At 39.7% G+C, this 21719-nt stretch overlaps 1 protein-coding gene across 1 annotated transcript in view; it reads right to left on the bottom strand.

The window, feature by feature from the left end:
- Positions 1 to 21719, bottom strand: part of cdk18 (cyclin dependent kinase 18) — a 93586-nt gene that overhangs the window by 19141 nt on the left and 52726 nt on the right. The window contains exons 3-5 of the mRNA XM_079844819.1: positions 11587 to 11714; positions 7682 to 7807; positions 5411 to 5467 (exon numbers count right to left, since the gene is read on the bottom strand). Coding sequence (XP_079700945.1) covers positions 5411 to 5467; positions 7682 to 7807; positions 11587 to 11714 — 311 coding nt within the window. The remainder of the gene's footprint in view (positions 1 to 5410; positions 5468 to 7681; positions 7808 to 11586; positions 11715 to 21719) is intronic.

The following is a 21719-nucleotide window of genomic DNA, read 5'->3' as shown; positions in this document are numbered from 1 at the left end:
GATTGTCAGAACTGCTAACAGAGTTCTTTAAGCTCCGCCCCATGAGCAGCAGCTCATTTGCATTTAAAGGGACACACAAAACAGCACGTTTTTTGCTCACCCTCAAAAAGTGACAATTTTAACATGCTAAAAAAAAATATCTGTGGGGTATTTTGAGCTAAAACTTCACATACACACTCTGGGGACATCAGAGACTTATTTTGATTCTAAAAATAAAATTAATTTGTATACTGGTAATATTAGAAAGGCATAGGAGGGATTAAATGCATTAATGGGTAGGTCTAATAAAAAAGTTGATTGTTTTGTAAGCAAAAGCCAAACCTTCATTTAATGATTTGAATAACTTTTATGTAAGATTTGACATTGTGGACGTTAAGACAGAATGTGATAAGATATGCAAAAATCTCCCTGTAGAAACATCAATAGTTATCAATGAAGCTGATGTTATTGCAAGTCTTAGCAAATTCTCCCTTCGCCGCAAGTTTGATTGACAGGCGATCTGACCAATCACATCGCCGAATCTGTCCGACAAAGCAGTTCGTTGATTAGCATCGGTGGACTTGAACTTGGGAAAGCGGTGTGTACTGACGTCTTTCCGTGGTTGAAACAACATTTCTTTTAGTGTTTATTCATGTTTATTTCATGCTTATCAATGAACTAAAAGGAAGAGATGATCGGTTCACGAGCAGCTTTAACTGAGGCGATACAGCGATCACGACACATTAAAGAGCCACAAAACGCTATTTATTGTTTAAATTTCTTTAACAAAATGAAAATGTCAAAGTTGAGACTGTTTCATATCAAAAGTAACTTGCTCTGTCCTGTCTGTCGGTGTGTTGTCAGTGTCCTCTTTGCTCCGCGATGTATTTTCTCTCCATGAGAACATGTATGTAGTGTGAGAACGCCATGGCTTGTCAGACATAGCAAGAGTAACTAAAGGGGGCGGGTCTTTGCGAACGGTCAGTTGAAGCCAAATAAGACCACTGGCCCCGATGGCTTAAAAGCTCGCCGCCTTAAAGACTGTGTTCCTCAACTAAAAGGAGTTTTTGCAAGGCTTTTTCAGTTTCTTCTGGACTCTGGAAATACTCAATAATCAGGCCTGTGGCAAAAAAAGCCAGGTGCGAGTATGCTAAATGATTTTCGGCCTTGCAATAACTTCTATACTGTTTAAAACTATGGAGCGAATTTTGGCTAATCATCTAACTTCAACTGTGGCCTCTATGTTAGATCCACTTCAGTTTGCATATAAGAGTAACAGTGGCACAGATGATGCTGTATTGACTTAACACAGTTACAAAACATTTAATGTAACCAAAAGCATATGTCAGGGTTTTCTTTGTAGATTTTAGCTCGGCATTTAATTCATTGAAGACGCATATTCTCTTAAAAAGGCTTGATGTTAATACAGGGTTAGTCCTCTGGATCAGAAACTTTCTTTCTTGCCGTCCACAGAGGGTGTGTGTTGGAGGGATTATGTCTGATGTGCTCATTTTAAGCACAGACTGCCCATAAGGTTGTGTTCTTTCCCCTGTGCTTTTCTCTCTTTTCACTAATGAGTTCAAGATTAAGGAGGGAAACTTTAGACTATTTAAATACGCTGATGATATGGCCTTAGTTGGCCTACTAGATAAAACGAACCCTCTACTTGATGCTGCCTATCTGGCTCACACTAATGCCATGGAAACTTGGTGTCATGGTAGCCAATTAGGAATTAATGTCGCTTAGACAATGAATTGAATGAATTATGTGCACAAAACGAAAAATTAAGAGAATTTTAAATACCTGGGTTCACAGGTGAGCTTTGTTGAAAATTCAGAGTACATTTTCAAAAGATGCCCGCAGCGACTATTTCTTCTCAGAAAACTTAGTCAGTATATTTTAGAACTGGTGTATAAATCCATTATAGAGAGTGTTTTACCTTTTCATCTTCCTTCACTTAAACTGTAGATCTAAGAACAAACTGAACAGAATTGTGTTTATGGCAAGTAAAATAGTTGGTAGACCACAGAAGCCCTTAACACAACTTTATGTTGAAAAGGCAAAGAAGGCGGCTAGAGTTATCCTTGCAGACAGCTCTCATCCTCTCTTTAGTCAATTTGAGTCCTTGAAATCAGGAAGGCAGTAGAGAACCCCTCTAGCAAACAAAAGTGTGTTTAAAAGGTCACATGGTGATGAATTGAGAAATCAACTTTCCCTTGCGCCTTTGATATATAAAAGTTCATCCTGATATAAGAATATCCTGTAAGTTTCAGAGCTGAAAACGTCCTTGTTAGTCAAAGAAAAGCTTTTATTGACACCAGGCCCAGAAAACGAGAGATCTCAGAATATGTCGACCACTGACGTCATAGAATGCAGAAGCGCCGCCTCAATCCCGCCCACCGACTCGTGGAGCTAAACAGGTCACTACAGAGCAATAAACATGCCGGTTCCAGCTCACGTGTGTAAGACATTGCGCGTTTGTTCGCTTCATTTCACCGCAGAATCGATTGTAAACAAGACACAGGTCGAGACTGGATTTGCAGACATATTGAGATATATTGGATTCGACAGTAATGGTGCAACACACACTTATGTGAGTAAAACTTGTTTTTTATATGTGTTAGTATTGCATTTTTACAGATCATTTGATATCTATTGATTACATACCTTAGCACGTGGTCACAGGCTGGAGAATCCTCTATTTGAAGTGTTATTGCTTCATTCGTGATCTTACTCGGACTTGTAACGTTATGGGCCAGGGCTCGGACTTGACTTTTTTAAAAGCCCAACGTCCCCAGGGCTATGTGTTTTTCAGCCTGCCGACGGGCTATCTTAAATAGTGAAATAACATTCCTTTCTTGCGCACGTGTGTGTGTGTGTGTGTGTGTGTGTGTGTGTGTGTGTGTGTGTACGGGTCGTGGTTATTCACCGATCGGGCCAGCCAAGTAATACAAAATAATATTCCAATCAATCGCCGGTGGATGAGAGATGAATGTTTGTGTTTGTTTGATAAAGATATTTTGCGAGTCCTATGAGCGTTTCTCCACACGCTTTCAAAACAATTCCCACATGTACTGAGGGGAGCTGAAGCTCGTTAAATATGCAAATCTTATCCAATCCTAGCCATGGGCGTTTACTTCCAAGTCTTCAGTGCGGCACGCCCATCAAAACCGAGCGTTTCTTCAGAGAGCCTCAAAACCAAGGCAGAAAATAGCCTATTACTTATTCATTATGATATTTTTGAATGTAAAAACCACGCAAACGTCATAAGTTGACCTCAGACAACAGTATAAAAAATTTTAAAAAGCCAGTTCATGACCCCTTTCTAGTTACTTTATGTGTTGGTGAGCCAAAGACAAATTTCCACCTCGGTGGAGAATAAAGGAAATACAATTTTACATCTTGTAAAAAGGGGCAATCAACCTAGCCTGGCTCCGCCCTCCTACGTACTTTCGCTCAATTTTCCTTTTCCTTCAGTACTCCGTCTGGGATTGCGGTATATTCTCTGGTTTTCTCCAGTCAAATTTTAACCGGTCCAATCAGCGAATAGAGGGAGTGGCTGAGAACGATGACGTTGATGTTGTGCGCTAGTTTGAGATGATATGCGTCACGACCAAGCGTTAGCGATTGGCTCTGGGCAGATCCAATAGGTTTAACCTTCAACATAGTACCCGCCTTCAAGGAAGTTAACGCTTGTCAATTGAGAGTGGCCAGACTCTCTGTACAAATGAAATGTATGAGAGTCTGGTAGGACCAGGCTACAATCAACCACTCCTTTAAAGGATTAGTTCACTTTTAAATAAACTTTTGCTGATAATTTACTCACCCCCATGTCATCCAAGATGTCCATGTCTTTCTTTCTGCAGTCAAAAAGAAATGAAGGTTTTGGATGAAAACATTCCAGGGGTTTCCTCCATATAATGGTCTTCAATGGGCTGCAAACGGTTTTAGGTCCAAATGACAGTTTCAGTGCAGCTTCAAAGGGCTTTAAACGATACCAAACGATACCAGAAGATGAATAAGGGTCTTATCTAGCGAAACGACTAGTTTCTGCGAGAAACGAGCAGTATTTATGCTATTATTTTACCTCTTAACAGAGGAACGCGATCGTCTCTGAGCTCCGCCATCACTTCCGGGGAATGAGGTCAAATTCGATCGTGGTTATAGATATATCGATAGTAGATGCCTCATTCTTCTGATCCATGCAGTCGCTAATGAGGCATCCACGTATACATCTATGACCACGCTCTAATTTGACCTCACTCTCCGGAAGTGATGGCGGAGCTCAGAGACGATCCTCTGTTAAGAGGTAAAATAATAGCATAAAAACTGCTCGGTTTCTCGCAGAAACTGATCGTTTGGCTAGATAAGACCCTTATTCATCGTCTGGTATCGTTTAAAGCCCTTTGAAGCTGCACTGAAACTGTCATTTGGACCTTGAACCGTTTGCAGCCCACTGAAGTCCATTATATGGAGAAAAACCCTGGACTGTTTTCATCCAAAACTTAATTTCTTTTCGACTGCAGAAAGAAAGACATGGACATCTTGGATGACATAGGGGTGAGTAAATTATCAGCAAAAGTTTATTTAAAAGTGAACTAATCCTTAAACATCTTTCAAAAAACTCATTGACCACAAAATTATTAATTGTAATGTAGATAAGTTTCAAAGCCTTGCTAGGCTAGATCCATGAACTCTACCTCATCATTCACTTAGGAAGACTTAATCCTAGACTAATAATAATCCTTGTAAATTGATTTGAAGTGTTCGCTAAATGACATGCGTAATAGGATAAGGAATTTTAAATATGATATTACTGATATTTCACTCACAAAGTGCAATTTCTAGCTGATGGAATATGTTAGAGCTAGAAAAACCACATCAGATGAATTTCCATGACTTTTTACGATTTTATTAGTTTCCACGACTTTTCCAGGCCTTGAAATTCACCGAGATGAAAGCACCTTTTAGACGCTAATGAAAACGCTTATAACTGCTGATATAAAGATACGAAACCCGCTTTACCGTTATTTGTTTCTTTATTGAAGAGAATTCACTGCAGTCCGTGTCCAGTATTTTTCCAATATACTTCAGGTTTTTCCTCACACAGTCATTAGATATGGTATTCCTCAGGGTTGTATGTAGTACATTATTTCTCACAATTTGCAATGAGCATGCTTTGTTGCACTTAATGGAAAATTGACGGGCTAGTCGCAGTACAGCTTTGAGCATATTACAGACTGATGTCTCTTCATGCCAAAAAAAAGCCCATTAAATCAGAATCCACATTCAACACCACTCATATTCACTGTAATCGCCTGGAGGGAATCTCGTAATGAACACATTTGATTCTTCATTTTGAAGACTGCTGTTTTGTGTTCTTAATTTGTTGCATCTTTTGTCTTCACCCAGGGAAGAGAAAACATCTTACCTCTCCTAGTTTGCCCAACTTCACGTAGGTCTCCAATTTCCCAAAGCCAATGTCCGACTGGAAAATAATAGAATACTGTGTTACCAAAAAAGTTGGTTGAAAACATTTATGAATTGTTTGTGATCCAAGCAGTGCATGAATGAAATGCGTGAAAATAAGCACATTTAAGAGCTAGAACTGAAAGTGTGTGTAAGTATTGTTTAATGTGGAGTGCGCAAGGGCTTCTGGTATGGTTCGTTTACGGTAATGTTTGCTAGAGCATTTCTTGCTGCAATGCTGTAAATGCGCCTTATGTTGTGTTATAAATCAGTGTATTTTTTATAGCTGAGAGGCATGCTTGCCAAGTATACAAATGTAGACAGAAATACTAGGCCAACGCAGTGAAAGTGCTCAAACCTGTTGAGTTTTATTTGTATAGCACTTTGCACAGTATAGCGTGTAGTTTAAAAGCGGATGGTTTGAGGTAGGTGAAATCAAGGATTGCTATAGAGTGCGACAGTCGTTTCTGGATATAAAAATTCTCATTAAACCCATTATCTTTCTTTTCAGTACTCGGTAAGATATTGTGTGATCATACACTGTAAACCCTAACGCTCAAAATAATGAATTGGTTTAAGTAGGACAATCTTAAATGAAACAAATTAGTTCAGTCAAATGAACTTTTATGAGTATTTTGCACTTTCTTTTTCTTTCAAGTTCCAAGAACTGATATATTTTAAGTAAACAGAACCGTTTCATTGTTTTGAGTTTTATTAAACTATTTATTTTAATTTAGGCTAACTTAAATTTAAATTCTATTTCCCAGCGTGCTTTGCCCATGGCACTCGAAAGGGAGAGGAAATGCTAAAATTAAGCGTTATATAATGTTTGTGCAATATTAACCATAAGTGGGAGATTTAGTACAGGTGAGATTGCTTGTTCTTAAAAGCTGAATAATTCCAAATAAACTCCGTTGTTTTGACAGGATACAACAAATACAACAAAGAATATGGTTTACATGTAGCACGTTGATTCTGCGTGTAAGACTCTCTCTTTATGCGTGTGTGTGTGAAAGACAGCGCTCTCTGCAAAGCGTCGGTGAGTTGTGCGCCTTCACACTGGAGTTTACAGTACGTCAAATACAGGCATGTTGGGCATCCATTGAGCAGAACTGAAATAGAGAGATCGCTAGACGGAGAACGATCCGTATTCAGCGAGTGAAAATATATCTGTGCTAAACTTATTCTTAGCCTCTAACACACACACTGGCGAGTAAAATCTAAGCATTTATTAGCCAATGGCTAGTGATAGATATTATTTAGTCGCCCAGAGTGAAGATTTACTCGCATATGCGAGTGATTTACTTGCATTGTAGAGGGTTGGCCAACTTATTCGGGGTTTACAGTGTACTTGTCATTAACCTCATTTCCCCCCACACACATACTGCAATGCATTCTGGGAATGCAATATCTGCAAAAATACTTATGCTGGAGATTTTGTCGGACAAAAACTAGGCCTCTGCACACTATTGCATGTCTATGATGGCAACAATTGTCGGTAGGAAGCGCTCATGGTTTTGGAACAGGAGTTGTGTGCATGTAGACTTGTTCCAAGAAAATAATGACCGGTACATCTTCATGAATATATTGTTATTCTATTTTAAATGATAAAGTTGTATTGTATCAGTACACTGTAAACCTGAATAATTTGGCAAAACTTTTGTACTCATACATTTTAATTTTAAATATTTGAGGAAGCTAATTCATACATTTAACTTAAAATGACCTTGTAATCTCAACTTAAATGTTTTTAGTTGTGGAAACCTGGCTAGCTTTTTTCTGGCTAATTCAATAAATGCTAACTTGTTAATTGGTAACACAAAACTTTGATGGCATTAGCATAACATATAGCTGTTCTCAAACCAAGCTCATGCTCACTCATTACCTAATTTTAGTATTTACTCTCCCTTTCGAGTGTCATTGCAAAACATGCTGGGAAATAGGCATTCCAGCCCAGTTTCAGTTCAATTTAAGTTCGTCTAAAATAAAAGTAAACATTTCATAAAATATAAAACTATTCAGATTACTTAAAATGTGTCAGTTTTTTTTTAAAGTTGTAAATACTCATTAATCAATTTGTTAATTTGATTAATTTAATTTGACCCTACTCAAACCAATTGATTATTTTGAGCATTAGGGTTACTCTGTAGATATTAGCAATAGCTTAGACTATGTTATATCCTTCTTTAGACTTCTGACTAATCATCTGTGTGAGTTTAGTTTGGTTACTAACCAGTGAGGCTCTTCTGGACATGCGGCTGAGAGGTTTGCATGGCGGAGTGCTTTCCATCTGTAACTTCTTCAGAAACTCTGGCGGGAGACGAATATCCATGGGCAGAGACATCCTCTTAGTTACATCCTGCACACACATCAAAGAGCTGTCAGCTATTAGTGTTCAGCTTGCACACATAAAAACACAGCAAGTCAAGGTGAATATGACAGCTTTCTCCACTGCGTAACACAACTCAACGCCTATGGGCAGAGCTGACTATTCTTACCAGGACGAACTCGGCATGACAATGAGAAAACCTGTCACTTTTCTCCAGTGTAAGGACTCTCACTCAATAAAGGATTCTGGCATAATCTCAATACGCCGAGGCAGGGTTGGACAAAATATTGTATAGTGCAACGAGCTGAAGTATCTCCAACAATCTTCTCGCATTTAAGAAGCTCTGATGGAGTTAGTTCGTAACTCGATTCATCGGCACGGTTAGGCGAAGCCCAAAAATAGCACCGCAATGAGGGGGAATCTTATGTGCTCTGAAAAATGAGAGCATTTCCTTTGATTCCTCCTTTTCTGCCTTGTGGCTGAATTTGTATGGTCGTGCAATAAAACTAGCGAGTGATTCTCAATAAAACCAGGGAATAAAAAGTCCTCCCTTTCTCCTCGGTGCTCTCCCGTCATGCCCGTGGGAATAAAATAAGGGTGCTTGGTGCAGATAAAAGGTTCGCAAGAGCAGAAAGAAGCCGTCGCATTTGAAAATGGGAGAAGGCATTCATTCCAATTTTCCCCCTGTAGATTCATGGCCACTGAATAAGAAAGCTGACAGCCGAGGCAAAGAACACTCCGAATGCAGAGTCTGTCTTTTGTGGCTCTGGACTAACTTACAGGTAATACTTCCACTCCATTTAATGATGGACTCCATCTTTCTCATGCTCTCCAACCGTGGCTTTTCTCTCGTACACCCGATATAGAATCAGCGCATGGATGATTATGATAGAAGACAGGAGAAAAACGAGGAAGATGATCAAGGCAGGAGCCTAGTGCAGGCTCTGATTAGTCTGTTCTTGACATTTGACAATCCAGTTGGCATGGTTTATTTTGAATTCGCTTTTCTAGCAGGTAGAATGCAGCACTAATATTTCTGAGACATAAATATGACACTGAATTATATTTTCAGTTTACACTGAATAATTCTCTTTTTGTTCTATTTTTTATTTGTAATGATTTGTGAAAAGCGTTATATAAATACATCATGAATCATTTTTTACATTATTTAGCCACTAAGGGGACACAGTAATGGGGGAAAAAAAATATGAGATGGGAGGAAAAATTATGTCCAAACATCATTGCACGTAGGGAATGATCGTTGCACACACAAAAGAGTATTGCTTTCCCCCAAGAAATTTTGAGTTCTCTCACAAAAGGAATGCATTCCCACGGGAGATGTTGCGTTCTCTCTCAAAAGTAGTGCATTCCACGAGAAACACTGCGTTCTCCTCCAAAATTGTTCTCCCGAGAAATGTTGCGTTCTCCTCAAATTATTGCATTCCCACGAAAATTGTTGCGTTCTCTCTCAAAAGTATTGCATTCTCTTGAGAAACAATGCATTCTCTCACAAAAGTATTGCTTTCCCCCAAGAAATTTTGAGTTTCACAAAAGGAATGCATTCCCATGGGAAACGTTGCGTTCTCTCTCAAAACTATTGCATTCCACGAGAAACACTGCTTTCTCCTCAAATTATTGTTCTCACGAGAAATGTTGCATTCTCCTCAAATTATTGTTCTCTCGAGAAATGTTGCGTTCTCCTCCAAAATTACGTTCCCATGAGAAGCGCTCCTCTTTCAAAAGTATTGCATTCCCATGAGAAACGTTGCATTTTCTCTCAAAATCATTACGTCCCCCTGAGAAACTTTGGGTTCTCTCTCAAAAGTATTGCGTTCCCCTGAAAAACGTAGCATTTGTTCGTACAAGCGCTGTAATATATAATTTTTTTTCTCCCACCTCATATTTCCATAATAAAATGGGGAATGCAAATGTTTTGCACTAAAGCATTGAAATATGATATTTCCTCCTATCAATTTTTTTTCCCATCTTTTTTTTCCCATCATCCCAAACTGTGATTACCATAGTAAAGGAGTGTTTTAGAGCAGTCCGACACAAACTTGTCATCTCTTTAGTCATATCTTTTTTTATTTTACCTGGTCTCACCTTAAAGACACTAAGCGTTTGATATCGAGGCTTTCGTGCCTCTGGCAAGGACTCCGATAAGATTACAAGCAGAGCTTGTGTTGTTCTGTTAGGATCACCCATGAGAAACATTGCATTCTCTCTCAAAAGTTTTGCATTCCATAAGAAACGTTGTGTTCTCCACCAAAATGATTGTGTTCCCACGAGAAACATTGCGTTCTCCCCAAAAAATGATTGCGTTCCCTCGAGAAACATTGCATTCTCTCTCAAAAGCATTGCGTTCCCACCAGAAATGTTGTGTTCTCCGCCAAAATTATTGTTCCCACGAGAAACGTTGCGTTATCTCTCAAAAGTTTTGCGTTCCACAAGAAACTTTGCATACTTTCTCAAAAGTTTTGCATTCCACGAGAAGCGTTGCATTCTTCTCCAAAAAGATTGCGTTCACACGAGAAACGTTGCGTTCTCTCTCAAAATGATTGCATTCCATGAGAAACGATGTGTTCTCCGCCAAAATGATTGTGTTCCCATGAGAAACGTTGCGTTCTCTCTCAAAAGTTTTGCGTTCCCACAAGAAATGTTGTGTTCTCTCTCAAAAGTGTTGCGTTCCACAAGAAACTTTGCATACTTTCTCAAAAGTTTTGCATTCCACGAGAAGCGTTGCATTCTTCTCCAAAAAGATTGCGTTCCCACGAGAAACGTTGCGTTCTCTCTCAAAATTATTGCATTCCTTGAGAAGCGATGTGTTCTCCGCCAAAATGATTGTGTTCCCATGAGAAACATTGTGTTCTCCTCAAAAAATAATTGCGTTCCCACCAGAAACGTTGCGTTCTCTCTCAAAAGTGTTGCTTGCGGTCCACGAAAAACTTTGCAATCTCAAAATTATTGCGTTCCCTTGAGAAACGTTGCGTTCTCTCTCAAAAGTTTTGTGTTCCACGAGAAACGTTGTGTTCTCCGCCAAAATTATTGCGTTCCCTCTGGGAGTGCAAAATGGGGAATGCAAAGCGTTGAAATAAAATAACACGACCCCCCCCCCCCCCCCCCTCTCTCTCTCATTTTTTTCAACCCCCATCTTTTTGGGTTTCCATAAAACTGTGATTACCATAGTAAAGGAGTGTTTTAGTTGTCTGGCTATCACCAGACCAAGCTCAATTTAAGATTGAACATTGGTCTGGGGAGTCTGCTCTGTATTTTCTACTGCGCAAGAGGCGTGATAAACGAGCATGAATTAAATGACACTCTACGCAATTGGATAGTCCTTCAACCAATCAGACCACAAGAGGCGTGATCAACGGGCAACGACCCATCGCTTCTCTATCCGTCATCGTGTTAAACCTGCCAATAGTGCACCATGTGGATAAGCCAGCCTGTGATTGGTTCCCGCAAAAGTGTAACTGAAGCAGTAGAAATGAATGTACAGGTTTCCAGACTGAGTTGCAGGGTGAAATCAAATCGCTGGCAGATTAGGCTGGGTTTACCCAGTCTAGTGTTTTAGAGCAGTCCGACACAAACTTGCCATCTCTTTAGTGCTTTTTTATTTTACCTGGTCTCACCTTAAAGACACAAAGCGTTTGATTACGGGGCTTTCGTGCCTCTGGCAAGGACTCAGATAAGATTACAAGCAGAGCTTGTGTTGTTCTGTTAGGATCACTAGGTCTCCATCAAAGCTTCTGGAAAGAGCACTTGGCTGTGCTTTAGCATGGAGAAGGATGAGATGATGCAGTACTCACCTCCATGGAGAATCGGCGGTGCTGGACTTTGTTGCGGTACTGCAGTTGTGTGGGAGATTGAGCCTGGCTGTCTGGAGCCACTGGACTGGGCTGCAGGCTGTGTAGTCCCAGATTATTGGGCACCACACCTGTAAAACAGTCATGTTTATAGATATATACTTTATCTGCCAATAGCAACATAAAAGATAATCACTAGAATGTTCTTAACACAAATGGTCCAATTAATTTCAAATTTTGAATATTTTTATTGGGAAAAAAAAGTATACTTAAATAATTGTGCATAATTTTTCCAATAATAATAAAAAAAAGATTCTGTGCTAGTATTTTGTCTCATAATGATGGATATTTCTGAAAACATAAGTCAGTTAACAAGGCCACACAAACAATATACTATTTTTTACGTAATTGTGCTTACATTCTGTCGATAATAATAACAATTCTATATTAATTATTAAATTCATTTATTTGGGATTTCTCGATTATTTCCTCAAAATGAATGGCTAACACCAGGAAAACAAACATTTTACAGATCAAAATATGATTACTTTGTTAACACTCTAAGGATTTGCTGCCTGACTGGGGTTCAGTAGATGGAGCTGATGTTCAGAAACCATCCAGTAGTCTCAGTTCATTCAATATTTATAATAAATAATACATATTTGACAATGTTCTTGTATCTGATGGTATTGAGTGATTGGTGAGGGGAAAATGCATTTTATGGAAGAATGGACGAAGCAGGAGATTGTAAGCGAGTGCTTCTGAACATGTTGAGCAGATTCACTAAAATAAATCCTTGGTACACACAGTAAACTTTCCAGTTCTGTAGCCTGTCCCTTTAATCAAAGCCTATAGGCCGTGTTTTTGTGATCCCACTGTGCTTTGTTTGGTTGTTGCTTCTATTACCCCGGAAGTTTCAATGGTAACCGAGTCATAAGAGCTTTTTGAAGAGCCTCAACAATCTCTCGTGCTGCTTTTAAGTGCGAATGAGCCATAGACGTCCCACCTCTTCTCTGATTAGCCCGCTAACTCGATAACCGTGAGGTCAGATTTGGCATATGCTGATGACGGCATCATTAATCAAGCCCACCGCAGTTAGTGGAGCGATCGCAATTATCGCGGCGAATTTCATGCATTTATGATGTGGCTATCTAAGTGCGTGTCAATCCAGCCACCCCAATTAATAATGTCTGTGTCAACAGACTGTCAGCACAAATCCAATTACGCCCCTATACGGCACGTCCGATAGGGACCCACCGACCCCCTTCGCAAGCGCACGGCAGATGCCCACGGCAGGCTGGCATTATCACTGCCAAACCGTGTTTTCGGAGGTGAGAACGAAAATCAAAATGGCTTTTCTGCTCCATCAGTTCAATTTGGATGAGGGGGTTTGAAGGGCCTCCGGAGGCATCGGGGTGGGAGACCCCGGTCCATTTCACAGCGCCGTGCCGGCATAATTGAGATCCACCTCATTATTGGGCCGAGCCCATCACTGAATGAGAATTGCCTGCCAGGCTCATCCGTTCTCATTTATGCAGGTCCCATCCTCTCCGGACCGCACAAGTGAACTCTTTATCGGAGCCATTTAGGCGGGAACACGGCGAAATGCCACATCTGGCAAAGAAGGCTGGTCGACGCGATTGCATTACCCACGGCTGTCTTTATCCTATCTGAGATGATCGCGACAGCTGTTTTGCCAGTCCCTGTAATGACCCTGAATATTAGGACTGGGTTGACAATATTGATTAATCAATCCTCATTTCAACAATCTCTATTGATTCTTAAATCCTAAGATCGATCTCTTGCTGTTTTCAGTTGATGTGTGAACAAAACTTGACTGCACTAAACATGATTTTTACAGCTGCCATATAATAACCTTTGTGCTTGTTACTTTTTATAAGAAACTTTTCTCACTTTTCAAATTCTGTACATTTTCTCACTTAATTCAAAAAATAAATGTTGTTTTTATGCTCTTTAACCCTGTAATGCCTATGAAATAGTCTGATTTTTTTATTTTATGGAACAGTGAATTTGCCATTAAACCAGTTCTGTACCTGATATATATCCAAACGAATTGAGATTGGAATCGAATTGAATCAAGAGCTTGTGAATCGAACTGAATCATGAAATCTGTTAATATCCAGCTATACGGAAGATATGAGCAAATCAGACCCTGCAGTCTCCCACCCATGACATTTGAATTCCTTGCGGTGCGCCCAGGTTAATATCGACGGCTCTAATCTTACTTGGCATTTGCTGTTGTCCCGAGTTTGTGCAGGGATCAGAATCCCTCCTTCCTGACAGGCTGGAGGGGTATTTGAGTCTTGACCCCAGTGCGTGTGCCGAGGACAGGGTCAGAAATTGGATCTGAGCCACTTGAGTGACTCAGGCCCCCACCGAACATCAAAGCCCATCTCATCTGATCTGGGCTGACACACAAACTGACCCCCAACATCACACTCTCACTGTACCTCTCTGCTCGGGCTAACAGCGACATGATGAAAGGTAAGGATGACCACCTGCATCGACTCACAAGCCCGGACTGCCACCATGCACAGTCACTGGTTTCTGTGCTGTCGAAGTCACGAGGAAAGATGTGAAGCTTTGAAAATCATCAAAGCTGCATGAGGGTGTGTGTTGAGGGTAGATGTGACTGAGGTGTTGTGAGCAGATGTAAGCACTCAGGAGAAGTTGGATGAGTTTTAACAGATGGGATCTTTTTATTTACCCCAATTAAGGCCAAAGAAAGGCAATCAAAATTAAGAAAAGAGAAAAAAATATATATACAAGAAAAAAAAAATACTATTTAGTAAATAAAATAAATGGACATGAGAGTCCAAAACAAAGAAAAACAATCATAATTTTACAGCTGCTTAGAAATTGACCTTTACACAAGTCACTTTACTTAGGGTATCAACAGACTTATGTCTTCTCACTTCCCCCTCCCTAGAGATTGAAACTACTAGTCTTTTATACACATGAAGGCACCCCTGGAATTGGCACATACCAATTCAATAATACAATGCAGGGGTGGCTCAGGTAAACAAACCATAAATGCTTAAAAACAGCTGAAATGCTACATCTATAAAATTAGAAAAATACAGAATATAATTTCTATGATTTCAGCTAACATTTGGCAAAGCCACAAGTCATATTAACAGCTAAACCAAAAAATAACTCAAAACTCCGGGTCACTTCCTATTGACCCGGAAGTCATAGCGTTATTTAAACCCCACCATTGCAACAAAAATTCCTTTACACAAACAAACAGGAGACGCTGGTCAGACTTAAAGATGGTATGTCAAAGCTATGTTCCTTTTAAACTAAATAAACAAATACATAATTAACAAAAACATGTGTTGCGTGGTTATTGTAACAAATTATGATTGTGAAGTAATGGCATGGTTTTAAACAGTCAGATATGTATTGAAAGTAATAGCTATAGCCGTAGTTTTAGATGTTAAAAGTGTGCACACGAAAGCTACGGGATTACTATGGTGTTTTGATGAAAGGCTAGATTAACCGCTGATTTAAAACAGTATGAGGATTAACAGAACACATTAACACGCTATACAAACGAATACAAGCAACATTTGCACTCAGTCTTTGTGAACGGGAATAGGTAGCGCATCGCTACCGAGACAGTAGCTATGCGCCCTGTCACAGTGTGAAAGATCCAATTGTGCGGATGAAGGGACAGACATGACTCTCAGGTGTCAAGTAACGAAGTACAAATACTTTGTTACCTTAAGTAGAAATTTATATATATACATATTTTAGTATATATACACCGATCAGGCATAGCATTATCCTTCCTAATATTGTGTTGGTCCCCCTTTTGCTGCCAAAATAGCCCTGACCCGTCGAGGCATGGACTCCACTAGACTCCTGAAGGTGTGCGTTGGAGCCTCCATGGATCTTGTTTGTTCAGCACATCCCACAGATGCTCGATTGGATTGAGATCTGGGGAATTTGGAGGCCAAGTCAACACCTCAAACTCGTTGTTGTGCTCCTCAAACCATTCCTGAACCATTTTTACTTTGTGGCAGAGCTCATTATCTGCTGAAAGAGCCACAGCAACCAGGGAATACAGTTTCCATGAAAGGTTGTACATGGTCTGCAACAATGCTTAGGTAGGTGGTACGTGTCAAAGTAACATCCACATGGATGGCAGGACCCAAGGTTTCCCAGCAGAACATTGCCCAAAGCATCACACTGCCACTGCACTATTGCCTTCTTCCCATAGTGCATCCTGGTGTCATGTGTTCCCCAGGTAAGCGACCCGGCTATCCATGTGATTGAAAAGAAAACATGATTCATCAGACCAGGCCACCTTCTTCCATTGCTCAGTGGTCCAGTTCTGATGCTCACATGCCACTGTTGGTACTTTTGGCGGTGGACAGGGGTCAGCATGGGCACCCTGACTGGTCTGCGGCTATTCAAGCCCATACACAACAAACTGCGGTGCACTGTGTATTGACACCTTTCTATCAGAACCAGCATTAACTTCTTGAGCAACTTGAGCTACAGTAGCTCGTCTGTTTGATTGGACCACACGGGCCAGCCTTCGCTCACCACGTGCATCAATGAGCCTTGGCCGCCCATGACCCTGTCGCCGGTTCACCACCAGTGATGGGAATAACGGCGTTATAGATAAACGGCATTACTAACGGAATTATTTTTTTCAGTAACGAGTAATCAAACAAATTACTGTTTCTCCCGTTACAACGCTGTTAACGTTACTGAGGAAAAAAAACGCGCGTTACTATAATTGAGCTCACTGAAGCGGTTTTCATCCGAACAGACTCTCTGTCAGTCGGACCTGCAACGTGTTTTTTTTCTCTCTGATTGGTGTGTGTGTGTGTGCGTGTGTTTGTGCGGGCGTGCATGCCATGCGAGTTGGGGGGTGGGTGGGGTGGAACACATAACTGATGATGATTGGTGGGTGGGAGACAAGGTTGAGGTTGATAGTGGTTGAGTTCTCACACACACACGCATATGCACAGTCACACACACCCAAGTCCAACGACTTCAAAAGGTAGCTTTCGCAAACTGGAAGTATAAGCGCTACTTTTCCCTCGTTGAGGTGAAAGGTAAAAATGTTTATGTAACGTGCAACTTATGCCCAGGAAGAAAGAGTCACTCCACGTCGGTGGCAAGTAATTCTAATCTAATGAAGCGCCTCACATCATCATATGCCGCCACAAAATTAGTGGCTAAAAACCCAGGTGATAACGTGAGCTCCACTACCAAAGGAGTAGTATAGTACTGATAATATTTACAGAATATTTACACTACAGTAGGCCTGCAGATAATATTTACAATAATGTATTGAATTTGATAGGTGTCTCACATTGTCCCACAGCAACATTACAATAGTGTTTTATAATAATAATTTATTCTATTTAGTGTCCAATTCATTAATTTAACATATTTAATATTGGGGGCATCCAAGTAAAAAAAAAAAAAAAAAGTAACTCAGTAGTTACTTTCCCTGATAATTAGTTACTTTTATAATGATGTAACTCAGTTACTCAGTTACTATTTGTAAGTAGTAACTAGTAACTATAACTAATTACTTTTTTAAAGTAACGTGCCCAACACTGTTCACCACTGTTCCTTCCTTGCACCACTTTTTATAGATTCCTTCCTGAATAAAGAGTGTTTTGAACAAATCGGTACAGTGACAGTCATAAAGTCAGTCACTTGTCGCCACCTACTGGCGTCACGAAAACCCCCGCCACTAATACACTGACAAAAATCTTCATTGATTTGTAGTTTTCTGGTATACATGTTATATTATTAGTACACTTGTGTAAGGGTTATTACTCAGCTTTATGTATTATATAATCAGCAGAAAATTGAAAAACAATTGAGTAAATATCCTAAGCAATTCATGTTTTCTTAAAATATGCTATTATATTTTTCACACTCAGTTCAAATGAGTCTGTATACTTGAAAATGAGTTTTTTGCAAGGAGATCATCATATTTGGGTGTCTGGCATTCTCATCGGTTCAAGAAAACCCCTTGCATAACTAAAAATAGCCTAATCATTATACCATTGAAGGATAAGATGTCAGTTCACGAAACCGCTAAACAGTCTCTCTAGTATAAATAAAGAGAATAACTGACAGATCGCCCTATTCTCCTTTTTACTCAGTTTCATTTGTTTTGTAGTCTTTCATGCCTCTTCTCTTTATCTTTTTAAAACCCTTTCGAGGTGCACAAAAGATCACTAATGCTCCTTTATGTCAATGACAGCCTTGAAAGCAGGAGTAGGCCTCGCTGGGTGATCAAAAGCCCTGTCTCGCCCCCTCCCTCTTCCAGCATAATGAGACTAACGCTTCAGCCCGTTCTGTTCTTTACTTGGCAAACCCGAGTATCCCCATTAACACGCCGAATTGCGAGGATGAATCACCGATTCCGTCCAGTGATTTTTGATGTTTCAGGTAATAAGCATGGCTTAGCACTAGCATATTCAAAGTCTATCATACTTGGGTAATTTGTTTTTTTCAATGGAAGATCATTAGTAATAGGATTATAACTGCAAAGCGAACCCCAAAGGCTTTTCATTTTCTCAGTGTCAGCGCCACTCAACACATCATATGGCTCCTAGAGATGCATTTATGCAGATGTCAGTAGCGTGATTTCTGATTGGCGGGCGCTAAAGACTTCAACCAATCATGTGTCCGCTGAGTGCAATAGGGATCTTGAAGTAAAAATCATTTATTTTCTTCAAACAGAATTCGATTTTTAGTGATAATGCTTGCCATGGGCTCTGAGTTTAAGTGCTGATTGAAGCTTCTTTAGGGATTTCAACTTCATAAAAGCGTGTTTAATAACCAAATTCACTGTGAAGAACTAAACTACCTATAATGATGTTTCATCTTATTTTAATAAACTTTTTTAAATACTTTTTTTAGCAGCAATACTTTGCTGTGATTCATTTCGGAGGCTTTCGCTTCGTTCAAGGCTTTTTTAAAAACGAATGAAAAAAAAGTCTGAGGTCAATGTTGTGTAATATACATGTTTGATGTGCATTAAGCTCTTGTGTATTGTGAGACATGGAGTGTATGCCAGCATTTACACTGTCTTTGTCTAACCTCAATTTAGTGGTGCCTCGCAACTTCTCTGTCTCTCTCGCTGAAATGTTTTTTCGATTCCCCTAGCAATCACACACAGCCAGCGTTTTTTTTCCTCCTCTATTGTTCGGCAGCATGAATCTCAACTTGTCTCTGATGTTTAAATGCATGCTGCCATTTAATTGCTTGTTGCTATGGTGACGCAGACTGTTAACAAAGGCAACGTCGGATCCGGATAACAAGAGATAGCTATTCTGTCTCTCAGGTAGCCATCTGATTCATCAATATTTATATCACATCCTGCTTTTCAGCAGATCTGAAATTCAATACCAGGTCCCCCACACAGCCTTAGATGTTTGCTCTCTCTCTCTCTCTCTCTCTCTCTCTCTCTCTCTCTCTCTCTCTCTCTCTCTCTCTCTCTCTCTCTCGTGTGCTTTCTCCATCGTTCTCATATTGATTTAATTGCATTTTATGTTCACACCTGGCCTAGGAATGCAGCGGGGTACGGTTTGTGCTGAAACAGACGGTTAAATGTTTTGCTATCCTTGATTTGTTTGGATAGAGGTAAATGTCTCCTAGCCCACATATGCTAATTTAAAAGTGAGAACCAGTTCAGAGAGGAGCGTTGGAGGGCTGGTTGGTGTTGCATTTCAGTAAACATCAAAAGAATGACAATTCTGTCCTCATTTACTCATTCTTATGTCGTTCCAAACCTGTGGGATGGACTTTCTTCTGGGGAAGCAAGAACAAAAAGTCCTGTCGACTTGAATGTAATTCCAAAACTCCAAAAAAAGCACCATAAACTATTATTATATGACTCAATATGACTCTTGTGCTGAGTCTTCTGAAGCCATATGATTGCTTTGTGTTACACACATATTGATAGTTACTTGGTGAAAATCTTCCTTGGCGTGTTGTTGTTGATTCTATGACAGAAGTAGAGATGCCCATATTTGTCAATTAATCATTTATCCAGTTCACACTGTTGTTCTCTTACTTAAATATTGGTGTGTTTCATAAAGCTATCATATGGCTTCAGAGGATTTGAAATGTAGTTCATGATTCAAATGGCCTACTTTTATGATGCTTTTATGGTGCTTCTTTCAGCTTTATAGCTCTGTGTACTTTGAATGTACATAAAACATTTTCTTTTCCCATGCAGAAAAGAAAGTCCCATGGGTTTAGAACAACTTGAGGGTCTTGATTTATTTCGTTTTTGGGTGAGCTATCCCTTTAAGGCTTGACTCATTCTAAATATAATGTATGTTCATGCATCCACACATTTTAATTAAACAATGATTCTTTTCAAATCTGTTCTACGATTGACAAATGCAAATGCAATCAAATGAATTGCATGATATGTTGATTATGAATCAATCACATACATGAATATTTTCCCTCAGATTAGATTCAAGACATTATTTTGCATAAGTAGATTTTATAGAGATCAATCTATTGTTTTATTTCAACAGTAAACGTCTATACCTTCTGCGTTGTGTTCTTGCTGTTTTTTCACTTTCACTTGTACTGCTGATAGTCTTAAAGAGACAGAACCGTTTTACCACTTGTAATGCAAATCAGTGGAATATGCAGATAGTACAAATGAGGCATGTAAACAATATGGTGTCATACATTCTAAATATAAAAATGGAAGAATTTATTAAACAGGCTCCTATATTCTGATATTCGGTTTCATTAATATTCGGCGGTAGGTGAATGAGACCGCTATACAGCGCTTTCAAACCACGGCACAAAGACAGCGAGAGAGGGAGAGGGCGGTAGTGGGCCTTGGTTTCCTTCATTTGCAGATATGAAAAGCGAGGCCCTATCCAGGCTCATCATTTAAATATCACAGTGGCAGCGAGCTCTTTGATCTCCTCTGTGGTAATTGGGGTCGTAGCAGGCGAGTCATTTTCCTCTCGCTTTCTCCTTCTCGTCCTCTTGCGCACTATCGGAGAGATTTTCCTCTCCAGGAAATCCAGCGGCAATATGGACTCCCCACCAATCTTTCATATCCGCCCCGAACCTTCATCTACCTACTGTACGTGTCAAATTACATCCTGGCCTTCTCTAGTGACAAAATCCAGACGCGCCGCAGAAGGTTCGAGCAAATAGCTTGCAGGGCGAGCAAATACAAGGGGATGCGCTCAGGAGATTTGGCTTGCCTTTTTATTTAAGGGTGTCCAGAATAGTGGAAAGATTGCGTAAGCTGGTGAATCTTTGAGATGAAAGCGCAAAGGGTCGTGATGGTCGACCAGTTTCTCATATCTTTCCTTCTAATTTGTTTTAGCATTAATATTTTTAGCTATGCTGCTTTAAAGGAATGGATTTCTAAATGCAGAGAAGGTTTTAGTGCGCTGACACCATGTTGTTAAACTGTCAGTATGGTAAATGCTCTCATAAAGTTGCATCTCTAAATTTATCCATTTTAAAGCACCGCTTTTACTGCTTTTGTAACTAATCCACTGTCTTCAACAATAAATTTAAAGGCATAATAAGTTTTTTTGGGGGTTGACTGTGATAGCTTTGTGCAATAAAGGTTATATAGTTGTTTATAGCCCATATATTTGTTGAATGTCTAACAGTTATCCATTCTTGAATTTAGTGTTGATCTATGTACACTTACAGATGGATTGTCTCAAGACGAAACTCATCTCAAGATCCCGGCATTCTGTTCCGTTCTGTCCTATCAAACTGTTTTGAACACAAGACAACCCTCTACGCACATCGCCATTGACTTGTACATTTTTAGTTTACTCGCCAGACAGATATACTACTTTTGTAGATTCTACCAAATCATCTTTGTATAATGGCACAGCTTTTTAAATATCGTACACTCTTAACATCAGTCAATCAATCATTATGTTATGATAATCAAGCACTATTTAATGATAGAACTTTAGTAATTAGAACTAAAACTTGGCAACCATAAATGAATGCATATTTATCATTTTAACTGAACTTTGGACTGGTGGTGGTGCTTAAAGGGATAAAAACCCATCGATTCGCTTCAGAAGGCCTTTATTAACCCCCGGAGCCATGTGGATTACTTT

Source organism: Gobio gobio (genome assembly GCF_949357685.1).
Source record: "Gobio gobio genome assembly, chromosome: 19".
NCBI classification, from domain to species: Eukaryota; Metazoa; Chordata; class Actinopteri; order Cypriniformes; family Gobionidae; genus Gobio; species Gobio gobio.
Note: the sequence above shows the minus strand (reverse complement) of the source record. Positions and strands in the feature narration are given on the sequence as shown.